This window comes from Trichomonas vaginalis, chromosome IV (genome assembly GCF_026262505.1).
Source record: "Trichomonas vaginalis G3 chromosome IV, whole genome shotgun sequence".
NCBI classification, from domain to species: Eukaryota; Parabasalia; order Trichomonadida; family Trichomonadidae; genus Trichomonas; species Trichomonas vaginalis.
This window is the reverse complement of record NC_067206.1, coordinates 19,254,213-19,276,266: the sequence shown is the minus strand read 5'-3', so window position 1 is coordinate 19,276,266 and position 22,054 is coordinate 19,254,213. Positions and strand designations below refer to the sequence as shown.

General features: G+C 34.7%; 11 protein-coding genes and 5 pseudogenes across 16 annotated transcripts, besides 4 other annotated features; 10 read left to right on the top strand and 6 right to left on the bottom strand.

Annotated features, from left to right (window-relative positions):
• Positions 1-2,386: part of a mobile genetic element that runs on past the window's edge.
• TVAGG3_0127430 (uncharacterized protein) lies at positions 1,879-2,205 on the top strand (the record flags this gene model as incomplete). The annotated part of the gene is made up of 1 exon (XM_051223804.1): positions 1,879-2,205. The coding sequence occupies one exon, from the start codon at positions 1,879-1,881 to the stop codon at positions 2,203-2,205; it is 327 nt and encodes a 108-aa protein (XP_051108790.1).
• Positions 2,206-2,386: a terminal%2Cinverted (terminal inverted repeat of Maverick-1A transposon ID:TVAGG3_0127420).
• Positions 2,387-3,431: 1,045 nt separating this feature from the next.
• Positions 3,432-3,948: a terminal%2Cinverted (terminal inverted repeat of Maverick-1B transposon ID:TVAGG3_0127260).
• Positions 3,432-21,985: a mobile genetic element.
• On the bottom strand, positions 4,005-4,529 carry TVAGG3_0127410 (protein of unknown function, DUF4107 family; the record flags this gene model as incomplete). Its single annotated transcript, XM_001298853.2, has 1 exon — positions 4,005-4,529. One exon carries the CDS (start codon positions 4,527-4,529, stop codon positions 4,005-4,007), a length of 525 nt encoding a protein of 174 aa, XP_001298854.2.
• Positions 5,782-6,537, top strand: TVAGG3_0127400 (protein of unknown function, DUF4106 family; the record flags this gene model as incomplete). The annotated part of the gene is made up of 1 exon (XM_051223803.1): positions 5,782-6,537. The coding sequence occupies one exon, from the start codon at positions 5,782-5,784 to the stop codon at positions 6,535-6,537; it is 756 nt and encodes a 251-aa protein (XP_051108789.1).
• TVAGG3_0127390 lies at positions 6,537-6,933 on the bottom strand (annotated as a pseudogene). The gene has a single exon. A coding segment is annotated over exon 1 (397 nt).
• On the top strand, positions 6,959-7,571 carry TVAGG3_0127380 (annotated as a pseudogene). The gene has a single exon. A coding segment is annotated over exon 1 (613 nt).
• Positions 7,799-8,302, bottom strand: TVAGG3_0127370 (uncharacterized protein; the record flags this gene model as incomplete). Its single annotated transcript, XM_051223802.1, has 1 exon — positions 7,799-8,302. A coding segment is annotated over one exon (504 nt), but the record flags the coding sequence as incomplete, so codon positions are not given.
• Positions 9,892-10,762, top strand: TVAGG3_0127360 (annotated as a pseudogene). Its single transcript has one exon. A coding segment is annotated over exon 1 (871 nt).
• Positions 12,186-12,737, top strand: TVAGG3_0127350 (integrase core domain containing protein family; the record flags this gene model as incomplete). The annotated part of the gene is made up of 1 exon (XM_051223801.1): positions 12,186-12,737. The coding sequence occupies one exon, from the start codon at positions 12,186-12,188 to the stop codon at positions 12,735-12,737; it is 552 nt and encodes a 183-aa protein (XP_051108787.1).
• On the top strand, positions 14,873-15,481 carry TVAGG3_0127340 (KilA, N-terminal/APSES-type HTH, DNA-binding family; the record flags this gene model as incomplete). Its single annotated transcript, XM_051223800.1, has 1 exon — positions 14,873-15,481. The coding sequence occupies one exon, from the start codon at positions 14,873-14,875 to the stop codon at positions 15,479-15,481; it is 609 nt and encodes a 202-aa protein (XP_051108786.1).
• On the bottom strand, positions 15,771-16,244 carry TVAGG3_0127330 (uncharacterized protein; the record flags this gene model as incomplete). Its single annotated transcript, XM_051223799.1, has 1 exon — positions 15,771-16,244. One exon carries the CDS (start codon positions 16,242-16,244, stop codon positions 15,771-15,773), a length of 474 nt encoding a protein of 157 aa, XP_051108785.1.
• Positions 16,334-16,997, top strand: TVAGG3_0127320 (annotated as a pseudogene). The gene has a single exon. A coding segment is annotated over exon 1 (664 nt).
• TVAGG3_0127310 lies at positions 17,213-18,568 on the top strand (annotated as a pseudogene). The gene has a single exon. A coding segment is annotated over exon 1 (1,356 nt).
• Positions 19,144-20,022, top strand: TVAGG3_0127300 (organellar and viral DNA polymerase type B; the record flags this gene model as incomplete). Its single annotated transcript, XM_051223798.1, has 1 exon — positions 19,144-20,022. A coding segment is annotated over one exon (879 nt), but the record flags the coding sequence as incomplete, so codon positions are not given.
• Positions 20,568-20,919, bottom strand: TVAGG3_0127290 (uncharacterized protein; the record flags this gene model as incomplete). Its single annotated transcript, XM_051223797.1, has 1 exon — positions 20,568-20,919. A coding segment is annotated over one exon (352 nt), but the record flags the coding sequence as incomplete, so codon positions are not given.
• Positions 21,238-21,498, bottom strand: TVAGG3_0127280 (uncharacterized protein; the record flags this gene model as incomplete). The annotated part of the gene is made up of 1 exon (XM_001320217.2): positions 21,238-21,498. One exon carries the CDS (start codon positions 21,496-21,498, stop codon positions 21,238-21,240), a length of 261 nt encoding a protein of 86 aa, XP_001320252.2.
• On the top strand, positions 21,544-21,978 carry TVAGG3_0127270 (uncharacterized protein; the record flags this gene model as incomplete). The annotated part of the gene is made up of 1 exon (XM_001320216.2): positions 21,544-21,978. The coding sequence occupies one exon, from the start codon at positions 21,544-21,546 to the stop codon at positions 21,976-21,978; it is 435 nt and encodes a 144-aa protein (XP_001320251.2).
• Positions 21,986-22,054: the final 69 nt, after the last annotated feature.

Below are 22,054 nucleotides of genomic sequence, written 5' to 3'. Positions count from 1 at the left end.
ATAGTCCTTACTGAAAGGAAGAATGAGAGAATGTTAAGTTTTCACTGCTTTCATTCATGTCTTCATCTACATCATGTATTAAATGCTTCATTTTATCTCCATTAAAAATGCAAGTCAGAAATATTCAGAACATAGCACCGAGTCTAACTGACAAGAGTATAAAGATATACTATGAACACGTTATGATGAAACCTACCAAAATTCAAGAAAGTCAGTATACTTATGAATATCCAAGACACTGGGTAGAGTATGTAGGAGGTGAGAAAGCTATTGAAATCAGACAGGTTCGAAGTATTCCAGCAGGAAGAACAATATTATTGAAGAACTTTAATGTTTTGAGGTATAATGATGAAACAAAGAAGCAAGATAGTTTTCCTGTTGCTGTGTATGTGAACTTAGATACAGGAGATGACATGAAAGTTTTTAACGCAAAGCTTCAAACGGTAGTGAGAGAACAACTTACTGCGGAAGGGCATCCATTACCTTCAGAAGTTACCATAGCATATAATTTTGAAACAAACTCAATAGATTTTTCGTCTCTGCAAAGAAGTCAGGTTTTACATTTAATGAAGCAGATGTATATTCGAATGAAAACTTCAAAGCTATTGCATGGTTAGATAATGACGATTGCTTTAAGAAAATCTTTAAATTCAGTGACTCAAAGATGTCAATAGATGACCTTCGTGGAATGTTACCATCGACGTTTACAGTTGAAGGTTCAGCAGGATTGCTTACAAGATTGTCAATTGGTGGTATTTGGTCTCGTGAGAACATTGTTATAAAATCCAGTATAAGTGAATTTGCTGAAGAATCTATATTATGTCTTTCAAACTATATGTATTCACCGCCAAAGCATTATAGTATAACAAACTTTGTCAGTAAGTTTAACATAAGACTTGTCGAACCTTCTTCAATGAAAGATGTTGTGCTACCTAAAGATGGAAAGGATGGACTCATTATTGAGATGATTTTAATAGCATATTAAATGAGCTTGTTCTTGAAGGTCATTCATGATGAAATAACTGTTGTAGAAGATGTTAGCAATTGTTCAGACATTTTGAAGCGTATAGATGATATAAGAAATAAGTTAGATAGACCGCAAAGCGGTGAGGGCGAAGCCCGTGAGAACGTTTATGTTTCATTGACTTTCTCCAGTAACGAGAACTTTTATGAGATAATATTGAAGAGAGATGATTTTAATATGGTGTAAATGGTAGCTTGGGCAGCTTTAGGCGCAATGGGAACAAAAGCATTAGCATTTGGAGCAAAAGCACTTGGAGCTTATGACGCAGTAAATAAAATGAGTGGAGGAAGGGTTTCGAAGACATTAGATGCAAATAAAGGAAAGATTGGAGGCTGGGTTGCAAAGAAGTTAAGATTAAATAAAATAGGGCTCATAAATAAAGCATCCAATTTGGTTGCGACTGAGTCAGAAAATGCTTTAGGAAAGGACGATGAGTTTGCAAAACACGCAAAAGACTTTAATGACCAGATGAAAGGTGAAACAATGCATTTAAATAGAGTCGATGGAACTAAAGAAAATGTTTCTTCTCCACTAGTAGTTCTTCCGTATGGTCCCTATGGAATGTATGGGAACCCTTACGAAAGACTATTTGACCCATTGACTGGTGGAAGTAACTGGTATCATTACGGACGAAGAAGAAAGACAGTCAAGTTGGAGACAGACGTGAAGAAAGCAACTAAAAAGAAACCAAGGAAGAGAGTTATAAAGCAATGAATTCAACAAGGTTAGAAATGAGGGTAGAAATGAGGTTAGATCTAACCTTCTACCCTAAATTTAAATGGATGTTTTTCATACGTGTGGGAGTGGTGATATCATTAATTTTTAAGTTTATTTTTTATTTTATTTTTATATAAATGACGAAAACTATTGAGATAACAAACTACAACGGTCATGAGTTCAAGAATTTGTTCTTCGTTCCTCGTGAAAATACATTCTATCAGATACGAGGGAGAAAGGGTAAAGTTAGTTTGAGCGTTTATGAAGGAATGAAGAATGGAAAGTTTATACAAGCATACGATACAAACGGTAAGCGTGTTTCATTAGCTTTGTCAAAACTTACAGGTATAAACTATGACAGTGATTTTGACTCTGACGATTGGAGCGACAGCAGCGATACTGAAGAATATGAACTATTGTGTGAAGCACAGCAATGGGAAGAGTTGCAATACTTTTGTAAGTGAGAACGTTTATTTTTACAGTAGTAAGGTGAAGTGGTTGGCGGCTTTATAAATATTTAAGGTTAAGTTGGTGTTTGTGTTTGTGTTGTAAAATATACGTTAACGGTTTTGTAAAGTGTCAAATTCACAAGTATTGCGTACGGAGGAACGCAGTGCCTCCGTACACGAGACTTGTATACTAACTTACAAAAGAGAATCCATGAATTGATGTTTTCGTCCAAAATAATAATATTATATTGTCGACTGTGATAAGTTATTATGGCTACTAGTTTGGATTTTACAGCTGGATTGTTATTCCATGTGTAATCATCCAATGGAAACGTAAAACCAGCAACATCAATAAAAAGATAATCTGAAAAAGTAGGAGTAACTTGAAGTTCGTTATTATTAACAAGAGGAATGTCAATTTTATCTGTAAATCCCCAGCAGAATTTTTTGAAATAATCAATAAGATCTAGTTGCCTAGCTTCACATGCAAGCGATTCTTGTAATTGTTTGAAAGCATCAATTGGATCAGCTTGATGTATCTTTTGCCGTTTCGAGTACAGGTGATACAGATAAGTAACATCTGCATTTTCCGAAAAGTTCCGATTTGTGAGCGATAATATTTCTTTGTATATTAACTGTTGCTCATTGGGATTAGAGAATAATTCGTCAAATAGTTTGTGCATTAATGGTCGAAATGTAATAAGTTGAACAATAACGGCAAGAAAACCGATATTTTTTCCAAGCTTGATACCAAGCTTTTGTTTTTTAGGCTTATCATGAGTTTTTCTGAGTGTCTGTGGAAGTTGTATCAAATCAGGATGAAAATCTGCTATCATTTCAAGAGATGGTGGATTGTGGCTGAGGACGTTAAGATAATTGATTGCGTTTATCTTAATTTTCTCAAAGTTATGAAAATCAGTAAAAGCTGAATTCATAATTTCTTTTGCTTGCTGAGAATCGTAAACTGCAACAGCCGAGATGTTTTCTTCATTAATACGAATTAAAGACGAGTACGTATTATAAAGATCTTGTTTAAATTTGGATAATAAATTTTGGAATTCTTGAGGATCATCTGGAATTTCCTTCGCCTTGAAGAAAAATGAAAACCTTTTCCAATCTGGTGGTACTTTGATATCGGAACCAAATATAGATTTTTTGTTGAATTTTGGATAATCTGTTGGAAGTGAAAGATTTTCAGATTCTGACGGTTCTTCATCCGCTGGCGGATCCTCATCGTCAGATTAGTATACATATCATGGGTACGGAGGCACTGCGCGCCTCCTTATCCATTATATGTGAATTTGACACTTTCCAAAACCGTCAACGTATATTTTACAACACAAACGACAACACTAACTTAACCTTAAATATTTACAAAGCCGCCAACCACTTCACCTCACTAATGTAAAAAATAAACGTTCTCACTTACAAAAGTATTGCAACTCCTCCCATTGCTGTGCTTCACATAACAGCTCATAATCTTCTGACTCACTTTCTTCTTCATATAGGTCAAAATCACTGTCAAAATAAATGTTAGTAAGTTTTGACAAAGCTAATGAAACACGCTTACCGTTTGTATCATATGCTTGTATAAACTTTCCATTATGCTTGTAGTCATAAACGCTCAAACTAACTTTACCCTTTCTCCCTCGTATCTGATAGAATGTATTTTCACGAGGAACGAAGAACAAATTTTTGAACTCATGACCGTTGTAGTTTGTTATCTCAATAGTTTTCGTCATTTATATAAAAATAAAAATTTTCAGTAAAAATAAAACTAACGTTAAAAATTTCTCATAACATAAACGTTCTCATTACTTTATAACTCTCTTCCTTGGTTTCTTTTTAGTTGCTTTCTTCACGTCTGTCTCCAACTTGACTGTCTTTCTTCTTCGTCCGTAATGATACCAGTTACTTCCACCAGTCAATGGGTCAAATGGTCTTTCGTAAGGGTTTCCATACATTCCATAGGGACCATACGGAAGAACTACTAGTGGAGAAGAAACATTTTCTTTAGTTCCATCGACTCTATTTAAATGCATTGTTTCACCTTTCATCTGGTCATTAAAGTCTTTTGCGTGTTTTGCAAACTCATCGTCCTTTCCTAAAGCATTTTCTGACTCAGTCGCAACCAAATTGGATGCTTTATTTATGAGCCCTATTTTATTTAATCTTAACTTCTTTGCAACCCAGCCTCCAATCTTTCCTTTATTTGCATCTAATGTCTTCGAAACCCTTCCTCCACTCATTTTATTTACTGCGTCATAAGCTCCAAGTGCTTTTGCTCCAAATGCTAATGCTTTTGTTCCCATTGCGCCTAAAGCTGCCCAAGCTACCATTTACACCATATTAAAATCATCTCTCTTCAATATTATCTCATAAAAGTTCTCGTTACTGGAGAAAGTCAATGAAACATAAACGTTCTCACGGGCTTCGCCCTCACCGCTTTGCGGTCTATCTAACTTATTTCTTATATCATCTATACGCTTCAAAATGTCTGAACAATTGCTAACATCTTCTACAACAGTTATTTCATCATGAATGACCTTCAAGAACAAGCTCATTTAATATGCTATTAAAATCATCTCAATAATGAGTCCATCCTTTCCATCTTTAGGTAGCACAACATCTTTCATTGAAGAAGGTTCGACAAGTCTTATGTTAAACTTACTGACAAAGTTTGTTATACTATAATGCTTGGCGGTGAATACATATAGTTTGAAAGACATAATATAGATTCTTCAGCAAATTCACTTATACTGGATTTTATAACAATGTTCTCACGAGACCAAATACCACCAATTGACAATCTTGTAAGCAATCCTGCTGAACCTTCAACTGTAAACGTCGATGGTAACATTCCACGAAGGTCATCTATTGACATCTTTGAGTCACTGAATTTAAAGATTTTCTTAAAGCAATCGTCATTATCTAACCATGCAATAGCTTTGAAGTTTTCATTCGAATATACATCTGCTTCATTAAATGTAAAACCTGACTTCTTTGCAGAGACGACTTTAAAATCTATTGAGTTTGTTTCAAAATTATATGCTATGGTAACTTCTGAAGGTAATGGATGTCCTTCCGCAGTAAGTTGTTCTCTCACTACCGTTTGAAGCTTTGGTTAAAAACTTTCATGTCATCTCCTGTATCTAGTTCACATACACAGCAACAGGAAAACTATCTTGCTTCTTTGTTTCATCATTATACCTCAAAACATTAAAGTTCTTCAATAATATTGTTCTTCCTGCTGGAATACTTCGAACCTGTCTGATTTCAATAGCTTTCTCACCTCCTACATACTCTACCCAGTGTCTTGGATATTCATAAGTATACTGACTTTCTTGAATTTTGGTAGGTTTCATCATAACGTGTTCATAGTATATCTTTATACTCTTGTCAGTTAGACTCGGTGCTATGTTCTGAATATTTCTGACTTGCATTTTTAATGGAGATAAAATGAAGCATTTAATACATGATGTAGATGAAGACATGAATGAAAGCAGTGAAAAGCTCAACAGTTCTCTCATTCTTCCTTTCAGTAAGGACTATGAGTTCTGTTCAAATGGTGTGTATTTCTATTGTGGAAAGATGGGTTCAGGTAAGACATTTAACCTCATTCGTCATATACTCATAACAGAGCGTTTAGGAAACGACTCTTACTATGACCAAATCATTATATCAGCAACTTCAGACTCTATGGACTCAACAGCGAAAACATTTATGTCAAAAGTTCAAGCCTCTGTCGTTAAAGTTCCAGACAGTGAACTCATTGAATTTCTTCAACGTTACATTCGACGTAAGAGAAAATATTATGCCATCGTAGAGTTCATACAGTCAGGAATGCAAAAGACTTCTGAGGAGATGGAAAGAATTATTGACAAACACCACTTACGTCAGTACTCAGGAGTTTACGATATGAAACGACTGACAAACTACATTCTATCAAAACTTTCAAAATACCCCTTCAAAAAATATCCATCAAACACTTTATTAGTTTGTGACGACTTCGCTGGTAAAGGTTTAGTGTCAAAGCCTGACTCACCATTAGCTAACATCATAACTAAAGTCAGACATTACCACTTAACTGTAGCAATACTTATGCAAACATGGAGGTTTTTAGCTTTAAACATAAAACGTCTCATAACTGACTTCGTTATCTTTCAAGGTTTCTCACGCTATGATATTGAACTCATTTGGAAACAGTCAGGTATAACATTACCTTTTGAAGAAATTTGGGAAGCATATAAGTCTCTCATCTCTCCTCGTTCATACCTTGAGATTCATATCATGACTAATACCATTAAAGTCAAAAATATTCCATGGGAACGACCAACATTGTTTTAAAGTTTAACCTTCAATTGACTGATGGTAAACAAATTCCATGCATCTCTGTCGCCATTTCTGTTAATATTTTTGCTGTCATTCATATCATCCACTTCCCCATCCGTTAGCTTTTGAGGATATGGGTTAGAATAGCTGTTCTTAAATGAAGGCTTTTCACCTTTGAGAGCATAAACTCTATAACTTTCTGCATACTTTATGTTTGAACCTCCTGAGCCATCATTGACATAAATTTTTATAGGCTTCCACCCTTTGTTCATGTTCCTGCTTCTTCCCTTAGCTTTTGTTCAGTAGTTCTACATCTTTATACACAGCACCTGTCTCAGTGAATTCAACAATATTTTCATTCGTTAGCTTTGCATTCAAACCCTTGTCGAGTATATTGTTCATTTCATACATATAAAAGGTTTTTATTCTATATGAAATGAGAAGCAAATCCATCTTAGCTGGTGCCGTTAATGTTCCAATTGAACCAACATCAAATGTTGACTCACGAACGACAAACAATATTGTCATAAAGAACTATAGTTCGGAGTGTTTGAAAGAAAAAGAACCAGAACTTAAGTCGGTGAATTTAAACTCAGCTTCAAACGCTAACGCTACATCAGATGTTAAGTTAGAGTATCCACCACTGGACCAAATTCTTTCAAGAGAAGCCAACGACAATCCTTACACAAATGTTCAAACAAATCCTTCAGATAACGTAGACCATTACCTTCTTCAGTTATACCAAACAATTTTACTCAAAGACGATAAGAAGCTTTTGACAAATCTTATAAGCAAGAACCAAATAATTCTAACAAAGGAGGACCTTGAAAATGTTATCTCACGAATAACAGGAAACAATGTGTCATTGACTATCTCGACCCTGAAATCGAATGCTGTGGTCAAACTCCACTATTCATGAAAATAGGTAACATCCGCATCATTGAAACGCCAGGTACTCCAGGAGTTGAGTTTAAGTATAATATTCGAACGAGTATACAAAACTATCTACTGACTATAAGCTTTGTTTGAAATATGTTTTAGTAAATTAAAGCAGTCAGTCAGTCAAAAAAATTTCAAGTTAGCAATTTGTAATATCTATCCAAAACTTCTTCAACAGTATCGAACTCATCTTCATAATGCAAACCTAATCTTATTGACTTGGTGCAGTTTTCACTAACACAATATTTTTCTGTTCTCTTGACTGACATAACTAACTCATTTGTTTCATCAAACAGCAACAACCAAAGTTCATGACCTAATACATAACATTCATACTTTATATTTTTAGCTCTGAGTTCTCTTGTAAGCTGTTGCATTTAATATTTTCTAAAAAGTCAACTTCAACAGTCATTCGCACTGGTGCCTTCAGTTCTACAGGCTCTCCTTGAAAGTCAACAAGTCTGAATTGCATGTCTTTCAAATTATGAGGACTAATGCGAACCCATTTACCTAAATGAGTTGCTATGACAGGAACATTTGGAATGAACATTGAATTGACTGCATAACAGAAGGATTTATATTCTACTGAACCTTTACTATTAACTCCTGAAATACCTGTGACATTAGCTATTTTTGACTCAACGTACAAACAATTGCCATAACATACATATGGAACAGATTTCATCTCAATCGTTTTGTCAACACTTTTCAAAGGAAATGTCATATGGTATGCTCCCAGAAGCAATTGAACTCTATGACTCATTCGTGTTATCTTAAACTCCTTCGCATAACTGAACTTCAATGTTCCCTCAGAAGAGAGTTCGACATCTATGTTGTCAATAGTTTCTTCATTTATGAGAGTATCTATGACTCCAGCAATTTTATCTATTCTATACCCAGCTCTGTTAGGAAATGTTATAACACTTCTTACACCATCTATTTCAATCTCTATGAAATCTGTTTCATCTGTTATGACAAAAGTTGCGATAGTATTGAAGTCAACAACTCTGAAAGCAAGTGCTTCATTCTGAAGTCCTAAGTTTGTTTGTAGCTTTACTGTCCCGTATTCGTTTGGGTCTGTACTTTGCAAATAGAACAACATTTTATTCTCATTAAAATATGACTATTGCTGCATATGCGTATGAAACAAATGAAGCAAGAAGAGCACATGAACTAGTAAACGAAAACTCAACTTTAACAGTGGAAGGCAATGATTTAGTCATTGACGATGGAAAAACTAAAAAAGTCATTGATTTCGATACTTTTAACACGTATGACCCATTCATTACAACAAGTAAAGTTCCCATCATAAATGATGGAACGGTGCAATATATAAATTCAACAGTAGATGCCTCATTAGTGAAAGTATTAAATGTTCTCATTGAATTGTTAAAGAGCTTTCGATTTGACGACAACATTAAATGCTTAAAGAATTTAGTCATGAATGAGAAACAAATTCTCGGCGTTGCTGGTAGCAGTAATGATGTACACCTTATGACATTAGAATATTATAACGAACATAAAGATGAACTGAAAGGAGAGAAGGGTGACACTGGACCTCAAGGACCACAAGGAATACAAGGAATACAAGGACCTCAAGGCGAAAACGGTTTGGATGGAAGATGGAAAGGATGGAAAAACTGCTAAATCATGGATATGGACCTTATAAATACTGGTTTAACAGCTGCTTCATATGGAGTTCTTCAATACCAAATCGGAAAGATATGGGCAGTACTTGGTGAAGAAGCTTTAGATGACGTTAAAGATGCTTTGAACTTCATTTCAAATGGTTCGGATACTATTAAAACTTTATCTGGTTGGATGCAAGAAACAAGGAGTCAAATAGATACTGTAAGACGTATAGCAAACAATGCACGTACGGGATTGGATACTTTACGAGAAGCACAAAATACACTAAAGGAAGCAAATGATATTCTTGGCTCAGTATCAGACATGCATGAAGATTGGCTTAAAGGTATTGACAAATCTTTAAAAAATCACAGTCAGTCTATTGCTGACTACAAGAAAAGTATAGATTTTTTACATAGTGCTATGGACGTACATGATGGAAGCATAAGGAACTTACTTAATGCTAACAATAACTTACCAGGAACTATTAAAGCATTTATAAAGTCCTTTGTAAAACCTGGTGCTCTAACATTTAGGTCTTTGAGAGCAAGAGCATTGAAGTCAAGAGATGCAGAAACTCCAACAGAACCTACAGAAGGAACTGAAACAACAGAAACTCCAGAAGAACCACCAAAACCAACAGCTAATGAAATATTGTTCGAATATTTTCCAAGTACTCTGTTCTCATTGCATACATTCAAGAAATACTTAAGAAAGCAGACTTGACTTTAGGAGATGATGAAAGTTCTGTATATCTTTCGTTCCATTCAAATAGCAGAACTTTTGAGACAGATATGCTTAATGTATGACAACATCTCTGATTTCACAAGATATGATGACGACCATGACCCCGAACACGGTGAAGAAGAAGTTTTACAAACATCCATTAAGACAGGAAAGGTTTTAACACAAAGTCTCATTATTGACACCGAAGATGGTGAAGTGGATGTTCTTCAAGAGCTGAAGAAAAATACTTCTGAAGGAGGTGGTGGTAGGCATGAACTTGAAATAAATGAGATAGAAGAGAAATTAGCCGAAAAAGCAGATAAAAACCATGTTCATTATATAAGTTCAGATGAACAGATTATAACGGACTACCATGGATATTTAACACGAATGAAGAAAGATGAAGACAAAGATGTTAATGAAAGAAGATATAAATTCATTCGTGCTGAAGGTTATGACATACGCTGTACTGTACAGTATGACACAGGTAAAGCACCAGAAGCATTTGGTTATAACAATGAAATTTATGCTTCATACTTCTTTGTTAACGGTGTATTAGTTGAACCAAGATTTACATTGAGAGTTAAGCAAAAATAACTTTTGAAGATGCTATTAAAAGTAAAGCTGACAAAGATGAACTTGACGCAACGAACAAAGTTTTGAAATCTCATAAACACAATATCTCCGATATAAATGAACTTCAAGCTACATTAAATAGTAAAGCTGACAAGAACCATACACATGAATCCTTCACTACTGTTAGAGCAGACGACATAATATTGAACTATACCCTTGGTTCAAGTGCACCTTTAGAGAATCCAAGTACAAGCGTAAAAGATACTCTAAACTTTAAATAAGTAAATGTATGAACATTGAAGGTCATGTCAGAAACTTTGAAACATATGAACTACCAGCAATGTTAGATAAGAAAGCTGACAAAACTTATGTGGATGAAGAACTTGAAAAGAAAGCAAGCAGAGATGAACTTAGTTCGTATACTAGAGCAGAAGATATAGCAATAATTCAGAAAAGTATTGACAAAAAGGCTGACAAAAAACATTGGCATTATACAGTAAAAGGAGGTAAGGGAGTGCGCGTTGGTTCAGATTATTCTGAATATCTTGAAAGAACAAATGAAACTAAAGTCATTGACGGTATAACATATACACGTTTCAACAGAACTAAGACAGAAGTACATTATGAAGTTCATAGAGAAGATATTCGTGAAAGTTTTGAATGGAATGAAGAAATATGGTCAGCAACTGCAGAAATGGATATGATTTTAAATCCGGAGTTTTTCATTCAAATCGTTGAAGTTAAAAACTATGAAGATATAATGGAGGACAAAGCTGACAAAACAGAGCTTCAAACATTAAAGACTGAAATACTTCAAACATTATATCCTATAGGCTCTATTTATACGTCAATGAACTCAACAAATCCAGCAAGTGTTTTAGGTTTTGGTACGTGGCAGCAGATTGTAGACAAATTCTTATACTGTGCTAACTCTTCAAAGCAAACAGGAGGCTCAAAGAAAATTAAAGAAGCAAACTTACCTGCGCACACTCATACAGGAACTACAAACTTTTCTGGCGACCATAGCCACTCATTAAGAGACCACCCATTATACAACTCAGACTATAAAGCTGGCAATGATGTTTTATCTCCATCTTATAACAATTCAGCAAAAAAGACTTTTCGACCAACTGAACCAGGAGGAAATCATGTCCATACTTTCACAACAAATCCAACAGGCTCGGGTGAAGATTATATGCCACCATTTATGACTGTATTCGCATGGTACCGTCTTGAATAAAATCTTTAACTTTACATAAATGAGCTTGAAAGAAGTATTCGAACAACATCCATGGAGGTCATTTAAGAAGTTCAATGAAGCAGCAAAAAGTTGGGGATTTACTAACAGAGCTGAAGTTAAAAAGTTCTTTGACAAAAATGTTGTACATCAAACAAAAATAAACCCTTACGACTACTTTTTACCAATTTACTCCAACACTCCTGACGCATACCAATTTGACACTCTCATTCAAAGCAGAAAAGGAGGACATAAACCATTCCTCATCTTCATTAATGTTAACACTCGCAAAGCATATGCATATCCAATGAGGAATAAAGGAACTCGTGAAGTGTTAAGAGTTTTACAAAAGTTTGTAGCAGAACATAGCCCAAGTACTTTAACATCAGACCAAGACAGTGCATACCTCAGCAATGAAATCACAGATTTTCTCATTAAGCATAACATAACTCACTACACTACTGAAGACCATAACCATAACATACTCGGCATCATAAACCGCTTCATAAGAACGCTCAGAGATTTAAACCAAGAGCGAGACTTTACCGAAGAAACAATGAAACATTTTCTCGAAGTATATAATTCCTCAACACATTCTACAACAGGACATACACCAAATTCAATGACACAACAACAAGAAGAAAAGTATATACAAAAGAAACGAAGCCAAACACAAAATATCAGAAATTCAACACAATTTACCCTCATTCCTGGTACAAAAGTTCGTGTAGTTCTTGACGACAAACCGTTGACAAAGAAACATTTAAGGTTAAGTCGAAATTATTATATCGTAGACTCTACGCAAGGTAATGGATATCTTATAAAAGCTGCTGACGACTCCATTGCATTTTACCCTCGACATAAATTAGTCGAAAGTAGTAATGGCAAACTTGCTGAAACCATTGACGAAGCAAAGCGAGGAGTGGTTATTGAAATACTTGGCTACAACATAAACGATGACACTTATAAAGTAAGATATGAAGGAGGCGTTGAAGATGTTATACCATCTAAGAACTTGAGAGAGTCGAAGCCAACACATCTGGGACCATTAGAGCGGGAGTACTGGAAAGACAAAAATATGCCAGAAAGAATAAGAAAATTCTTCTAAACTTTTTCATTAGATGTAAATCAGACATGAACGAGAACAGTCATGATATCATTAATGGTACCATTTATTTTAACATAAAGACGCAAAGCGGCGGGGCATAGCCCATGAACAAAAATAATTTTAGGGTAGATGGGTATTTATACCCTCATTTCTACCCTCATGAATTTTCATGAATTTCCTTAAGATAGAAAAAATAAAGTTAGTTTTATTTTTATTTATTTTTTTATTTTGTATGTAAGAACAGAAATGTCAGTCGAAGCAAAAACATTCACAACAAATCTAATGGCGAAACATTCACAAAAGGCACTTATAACGGTATTGAAGTCTTACGTAGAGACAAGGATGGTTACATTAATGCAACAAATATGTGTCAGCAGTTTAGGAAAGACTTTAGAAAGTTGTTGGAAAATAAGTCCTGGGAAGAGTATTATAAGGCATTTTGTGAAGAATATAGCAACAGTCCGAATTCCAGCGGTTGCTTTTTATACAAAATTCATGCAGGAATTCCTGATGAAATCAAACAGGTTAGAGGAACGTATGTAGACCCAAGACTTATAAACAATATAACAATGTGGGCTTCTCCAAAATATTGCATAGCAGTTGGAAAAATTATGGACTCCATAGACAAGAAAGTTCATGAGAAGTTAGATGAAGAAGAACTCGAAGATACAGTAGAGAATGCAAAACATTTGTTTGAAGAAGAAGTTAGAAAAATGCATGAAAAACAATTAGAACATGAACCTGAGATATGTTATGGTTATAGAGATTCTCCATACGAACTAGACCAATGGGAACAAGAAGATTTAAAGAGAGAATTTAGAGAATATGAACTCGCTAAGATAGCATTAGAAGCTGCAGAAAAGAAGTTAAAAGTTTGGGGTCGTTTTGTACAAAAATATTGTGAGTAAATGAACTCATTATTTTTGCTGAATTCGTGAGATTCTGAGTAAAATGGCATATGGCATGTGTCAAACCGTTGAGTTTTCACAAAATTCCAAAAATAACGTTTACCATGTAAAACGGTTATAAATAATGAGGGTAGAAATGAGGGTAGAAATTAGGTTAGATATACCCATCTACCCTAAAAATTATTTTTATTGAATTCAGCACAAAATTCTGAGTAAAATGACATATGGCACGTGTCAAACCGTTGAGTTTTCACAAAATTTAAAAATTGCTGTGGAAAGTTCGTCAAAAAAGTGAAGGTTCCCGACGGTTTCAAACCGCCAAACTTTACATGAAGATAGATTACCATGTCAACTAAATATCATATACGATAGAAGTTTACATTTTGTAAAGTAGAACAATAGAATTTCCTGATGTCAGTCAGGACGCGAACCGACGTCAGTCAGGACCCATCCTGAAGTCAGTCAGGACGCGAACCGACGTCAGTCAGGACCCATCCTGAAGTCATTCCATAAACCTTTCAATTTCGAAGATTTTGAGAGCATTCCATACCGACGTCAGTCATGGTCTCTACCGACGTCAGTCAGGATGCGAACCGACGTTAGTCAGTAAATTTTATCGTCCAACTTTACAAATGTAAACTTCTATCGTTCGAGTACCATATTTTCTTCGCTAGGGTCTAACACCAAATAGACCCTTTGTACTTGCAAATTCAATGCTCTCTCAATTTTTTTGCAGAAAAGGAAAAAACCGGAACATCATCGGGACTCGAACCGAGGTCCTCGACACTTATGACAAGGGAGTCCATACCACTGAGCTATGAGCCGCTTGCATATTTTTAAGTAAAATATCATATATATGTTATATATGACACTTTTCATGCAATGAAGGTTATGTTGAAAATGACCAAACTTCATGAAAATCATGAATTTTTAACATTTCTTTAAGACAGAAAAAATAAAATTAGAATTTTATTTATTTATTTTTTTATTTTGTATGTAAAGACAGTAATGACAACATTAGAGAACACAACAACTGCTATCGTTCATGAAGCCATTAATGAAGAATATGAATACATACAGTATAACAAACAATTGAGACTCATTCGTTCGGTCAAAGACGATATGTACCAGATGCAAAGTATAATGAACGCTCTTCGTTCTACAAAGCAAGCATATCATTGGTTTGAAAACCAACAGACAAAATAACTTTTAGAAGAATTTCCTCATATGATTGCTTCCCTTGAAAAACCGGGGGAAGAGATTCCATTCGAAAATCGCAAGAATTTGGCTCCTGGTTTGAAAGGTTATTATATTCATAGACTTTTAGTAAACGCTGTAGCAATGTGGTCTTCACCTCGTTATGCTTGTTATATTTTCATGATGTTAGATGAACTATATAAAGCAGAACGTGGAGAGATGGAAAAGAAACTTCAAGCAAAAGATGAAGTCATTGAATCCAAAGACAAAAGCATACAGAAAAGAATACCGCGTTCAGTACCAAAAGGAAAGGAAAAGAGTTATAAGTATATGATATATACTGAAGAGTTGGAGAAAGAAGAAGACAGAGATATGGTTATGTTGCATTTAGTGAGAAGAAACAACAAGAGCTTTTATGACTTAGCTAAGATTTACAAATCTGACAGAAACTGGTTCTATCGTGAAAACTTACCGATTTCAATGACACCGAATGAGCAAATAAAGGAAATTGTCAAAAATACTCTTCCTCAAACACACTATGACATCAACGGTTGCACAATACTTACATTCAAAGAAGACTTAACATTACTGAAGGAAAAAATAACAGAATATTTCGATAACTTCAAAGAGGAAGAATAAAAAAATCTAAGCTAATTTTATTTTTTTTATAAAATTTTATCTCATATGAAAGAACATGAATTTAGAATATTCGGAACTCATGACAGAAGAAGAGAACGAACAACATGTAAAAGATTATGCAAAATTTCTGAAGACATACAAAGCATTTAAACAATATCTAAATGCTTCTAAAGATTATGCAAAATTTCTGAAGGTATATAAAGCTTATGAAAAAGCGTATGAAAAGTTTATACATTGGGGAATTGTTGTAAAATATCGATATGAAGACTAACCAAAAATATATTTTTGCTTAAATAACGTCAGGGTCTATTTCTTCAACCATTTCACTTCCTTCGTCAATGTCAATAGAAGCTTCTTCAAACTTTGGTAAGAACTTTTGTATAACATCTGTGTTCGTTATTGTCTTCAGAGATGAAGGATAATATTTCACATTTGTTTCACCTTTCTTATATTCTTTCTGTTCGGAAAGATTTAAAGCAATACTGAAGAAGTCAATGTTAGAGTTCTTTATGACAGTATAGTGTGTATCTTTGACATTCACGAAGAAACTCTTTTGTTTCAAAACTACTGCTAACTCTTGTGAAGTATAATGTTTGCGGTCAATGACGATAGCTAATGGTCTGACATACTGACCAAACTTAGATTCTTTCACAAACTTCTTGTTAAAGATAACATTAACGTTTGCAGCACCATTGAACTCATTCTTGATGGCATTAGCGAGAGCATTGTATGAAAAGAACTTGCAATCTTGCATGTGTTTCATTAAAATAAAAATATTAAATTATTTTGAAAAATAACTTAAAAAAATCTAATCTAATTTTTTCAAAAAAAATTTTTTATTTCCTACTAAAGATGTATCGGAAGTTGTCTAAGTTAGAACACTCGGAAATAAAATAACTTCTTACAGAAGCTAATATAGATGTTGCAAAGCATTACGCAACAAACAAAAAGGCACTCGCTGACATCCTCAATGACTATAATGGTGCAATAAGTTATGATAGAATTCATGAGTTCATAAAGCCGCAACGCGGCGAGGACGAAGTCCATGCAAGAGCATTTCCTTTAAATGACGTTGCTATTGACTTATATCATAGACGTTCAGTACCTCATGAAGTAAGAAGAGAAATGTTTGACATAACAAATGCGAACGTTGGTCATACTCGTAAAGCTCTTTCTCATGACGTTCGTCAAGAGATGTTTGAACTTACGAACTCAAACGTTGGTGAAACAAGAAGAGCTGTACCTCATGAAGTAAGAAGAGAAATGTATGACATAACAAATGCAAACGTTGGTAAAACACGAAAGAGAGACGACACACTGAAACAACAGAGAAGAGAGATGTTTAAAAGTGCTATAGAATAAGTTCGCAAAGTCAATGATGTCATTCGTTCCATTGACGACAAACCAAAAGAAGGTGAGAGATGGTTAAAGAAAGATGAAGAGAATAGGAAGAGAAATGTGAAGTCAGGCAATAGACTCATTGACTTTAACATCGAAGCTTTAGATGAACCAAACAGAGACTACTTACACAAACATTTCGGTAAGGTTTTCATGAGACTCTTAGAGAAAATTAAAATAAACTCACAACAGAGATGGATGGTATGTTATAAACTTGGTGGAAAGTATGAATGTTCTACGTTAAACCTCAATAATATTGGAACATTACTACATCAGCTCTTGAAGGAGAACTTTATATCAGAGATAGAAGCAAATGCTGCAGGTATTGTTGAAATGCACTATGACTTCTTCTTGACAAACATAAAGAATCTTACCGAAATAAAGATGTATGATTTAACAGAATATGAAGGCTTAACGATGTCAGATGTAAAGAAAGGCAAACCAAAAAAGAGACCATATAGAGATGAAAGCACACTGACAAATGACCAGAAAGCCATTTTGGAAGCTCTTAAGCAAACAGGAAACCCAGCACTTATAGAAAGCTTTTGGAAAGATAATGGTGAAAAGAAGTTTTATAAGAAGAGAAGCGGTCAGTTCTGGAAGTATCTTTGCACATTACCTATAAATCTTGAGCGCTACCAAATCTTCAATGAATGAACAAAAGAACTGCAACACTTATGACAGAAGACAATTGTTTCATTTATGCTTGCATTCAGGCTGGAGTAGATGGAGAGACTATTGACCACATGAGAGAAGTCATTCGTGTTAGAGACTTTCCTCAAAGTAAAGTACAAGAAATTTCTGATGCAACAGGTATAGCATTTAATGTTACCATTGGTTACTTCAATGACTCAAGACATAATGAAATAAAGAGATACATACCAAAAGAATGTAAAACTATTCGAACTATTGACTTACTTCTTGTTGAAGACCACTACATGCTAAACGAAAGATTACCAATGACAACATATTTCATTCGCAACTATATAGAAATCTTGAAGGAGTGTGGTGGAATGAACATTGAGAAACAGATGAAGATTTATACAAAGAGAGAGAACAAATATGTAGTTCGTTATGATAGAACAACACCGTTATGGGATGTTATGAAAACATTGTGGGAGTGCAAATATTTCGAACCTATTTCTTATGGAGAACTTTTCACATATACGACTGACTTATATAAACAGAACCTTGCACCATTTAAAGATTTGACATATGCTCCAAAGTATTGTGTACAACTGAAGAAGGAAGCCGAGTCAAAAGAAGTAAATAAAAATAAGTACAAGTTCATTCCTGAGCACGTTTTCTTTGCTGACTTTGAGTGCAGTACCGATGGCTTTCATAAAGCTTTTAACATATGTTATGACAGTGAAGATGGTTCAGTGAGTGAAAGCATTTGGGGTCAGAACTGTGCAACAGAATTTTTGGAACGACTTCCTGACAAGAGTTTAATATATTTCCATAACCTCAGTTATGATATAAACTTCATCTTAAGACACATGACAGAAGTGAAAGGAACTCCCATCATTAAAGGTTCACGAACAATGCAAATAACTGGCTTATATAAAGGAAGGGCAATTATTATAAAAGACTCTTACAGTGTTATAAATAAGAAGCTTAAACTATTTCCTGCTATGTTTAACTTACAAACAGGACCGAAAGAAGTATTTCCATACAACTACTACAGCAGTGTTTTGTTAGCAAATGACAACAGAACTGGTGTCATTTCTGAAGCATGTAAGTTTATCCGGGATGCGGATACGTTCATGAAAAACATAGATTCCATCAAAGGTTGCAGAATAGATGAAAACCACTTCGACTTAGAAAAGTATAGCACATTTTATTGCAAACAAGATGTAAGAATTTTAAGAGAAGGTTTTGTTAAGTTCCGCAATGACATATTGAAAGAATTTGATTTAAACGTTTATGACTACGTTAGCATTTGTTCAATTGCTAACAAATTATTTGAGAACAGAGTGTACTTCCCGAATGGAAATTTATATGACCTCTCAAATAAACCAAGAGAATTTATTTCGAGATGCATTCAAGGTGGAAGATGTATGTTGTCAGATAACATTAAACAAAAAAGTAAAGAGAAACTCATTGCTGATTTCGACGCTGTTTCATTATATCCATCAGCTATAGCAAGACTTTATACTTTAGAAGGTATTCCAAAGGTTATGAAGGATGAGATGCTAAGCACAGAGTATCTCATGAGACATTTATTCGATGACGACCAAAAGGAACCCATTGGTGAAAAGTTTATGTCTGGCTTCTTTGTTCTCATTAAGATAACAGAGATTGGAATACATAGACACTTTCCTTTAATAGTTTGTGACCCTGAACTAAATCCAGAACTTAACGTTCCCAGAAGTTCAAACACTTGCTGTTTAATGTATGTTGACCATATAACATTACAAGACCTCATAAAATATCAAGGTGTCAAATGTGAAGTGTTGCAAGGATACTATTACGATGGAAACAGAGATATTAGAATAAGAGATGAAGTAAAGAAGTTGTTTGAGTTAAGGTTAAAGTATAAGAAAGAAGGAAATCCTTTGCAAGAAAATATAAAGCTCATTCTGAACAGTATTTATGGCAAAACTATTCTATCTCCTATTGAGTCAAAAATAACCATAGTAAATGACAAAGATGCTATAAGATATGCCATCAGAAACTACAACCATATAGTGAAGTTCGAAGGTTTGGATGGTTCAGATAAAACTATTTTCAAGCTAACGAAAAGCATTTGCAGACACTTTAACTTCTGTCCACTTGGTGTTAACATTCTGTCTATGTCGAAGAGAATAATGTGTGAAGTATTCTGTACTGCTGAGGACTTAGGAATGGACATCTTTTATAGCGATACGGATAGTATGCATCTCTACAATGAAGATATCCCTCGTTTAGCTGAAGAGTTTGAGAAACGTTATGGAAGAGTTCTCATTGGTAAAAACCTTGGTCAATTTCATAGCGACTTTGCAGAAATCACAAAAGATAAACAAAGTTTAGCATACAAGTCAATATTTTGTGGAAAGAAGACTTACATAGACTTACTCACGAATGATTTAAATGAAGTTGCATTTCACTGCAGAATGAAAGGCGTGAAGCAAGATGTTATTGCTTTAACCGCTAATGAAATGTTTCCTGACTCTGTTCAGTGTTTCTATGATGAAGATAAAGGTTTAATGGTTCCGCAAGGAAAATTTGACAAAGACTCTGAGTTCAGTGTTATGAAGTTATATAAAGCACTTTATGACGGTCAAGAGATTGCATTCGACTTATGTAAGTCTGCTACACCTGCATTTGAAGAGAAGTTTAACTTTTCTATTCAGACTAAGACTTCATTCATAAGAAAGCTTAAGTTCTGAGGTCATGAATGAGAAAAATAATGAGGTCATTTATTTTTGTCAGCAGTGAGACCATTCATGATAAAAATAAGCCGCTAGCGGCAAGGGCGAAGCCCATGTGGTCATTTACAATACTGCGATGGTAGAGTTTAAGAGTTGTGCTTCAATGTAGAGACAGTCCTTATGGTCTGGAGGTAAGAACACTGGGCAGTTATGGTCATGAGTGGAGAACATGTCTATCCAAAACTCACGATTGAAGCCAGTTAATTTATAGTATTTAGGGTTAGGAAGTGGTGAAGTTCTTGTATGACCAATGAACTCATTTTCAACTCCCTTACTTAAGTTTGAATATAATATAGCTTGCTTTCTATCCCAAATGCCAGGTGTTACAATCTTTGAAAATTCATTTTTCCTCGGAAGCATTGCATCATAATTGAAAACATTCTTGAAATCATCACTTGGTTCAGAGATTTGAAATCTTATACGTAATGGATTTTCTTTCTCTTTAGCGACTTCATTGAATGGTGAGAATACAACAAACTGACAGTCATGAGTTCCATCTTCATTTTCATTAAATTCATAATGAAAGTCTATAAGTTGTGGCTGACTACCTTCTTCTTTCAGTTGTGCAAGAAACTCACGTAAAGGCTGTAAAGTTTGTACTTCAATGTTGAACTTTTTCTCGAACATCGCATTAAATGAAATCATACATTGTTGCAATGTTGTATCGTCTTTAAAGTATTTGTATATGTGAATGTTTTTGGCGCTTAAAGACTGTTCGTCATTTTCTATCTCGACTTGAAGTATAAAGTCAACCTTTCTGAAAGCACGTGTTATATACATAGATGTTATGCCAATGTACTTCTCTTCATTTATGTTCACAATCCAGTCTGTTGGAAACTTAAACGTTACTCTGTTCCCCTTTATTTTGACGTCAGGGTTTTCACTACTGAACGCAACAGATAAAGGTATTTGTCTATACATTTAGTTCCGATAAAAATAAACCATTTACTCTTTCTTTGCTTCAGCTTCTTTAGCTTTTGCTTCAGCTTCTTCTCTAGCTTTTTTCGCCAGTAGTCTTGGGTTCTTTTGTCTTCCAGCAGCTAATGCAGCAAGTTGTTTTTCACTAAGTTTTCTCTTTGGTCTCTCTGGCTTTTGTTCTTGTTTTTGTTCCTTCAGTTCGGATAAAATTTGCTCACGAATTTCTTTCTTCAATGCTTCAACATCTATGACCCCTTGGGTCTTGTCCGTAGGGCTTGTCTGAGTCATTTGACTGCAGATAAAAAACAAAATTAAAACTTTAACCGATGTAAAATGAGCTTGTCAAAATCAGAGCGAGAGTCTATTATATTAAATGACGCAAGAGGAATACAACATCCTTTCTATTACGTAAGTCAGAGTAAAGATGGTAAAATATACGTAAGAAAAAGAAAGGTTCCATTAGCGAATGCAGAAAGCGACAACATTAAGGTGTATGGCAAGGGTGAAGTCCACGAAGCCCATATAAAACCTTCTGTTCAAACTGAAAAGTCAATAGAACCAGAAGAAAAGAAGCCAGATGTACTTTCAATAACGAACCAAGAGCTTATTGCAAAGTTCGTGAATTTCATTGAAAAACAAACCGAGTCAAAGAATCCTGACCCGCCAGTGAAAGAAGTTGAGACAAAAGAGAATGTACAGTTCATTGAAAATGTCAAGAAACAACTTCCACCACGAATGCCAAGAAGAAGAGTGAGAATAATGAAGTAAATAGTTAAATGAGTGTCATCGTCCTTTCTCTAGCATGTATTCACCTTTGAATTAAATTCCTGCTTCTGTATCATCA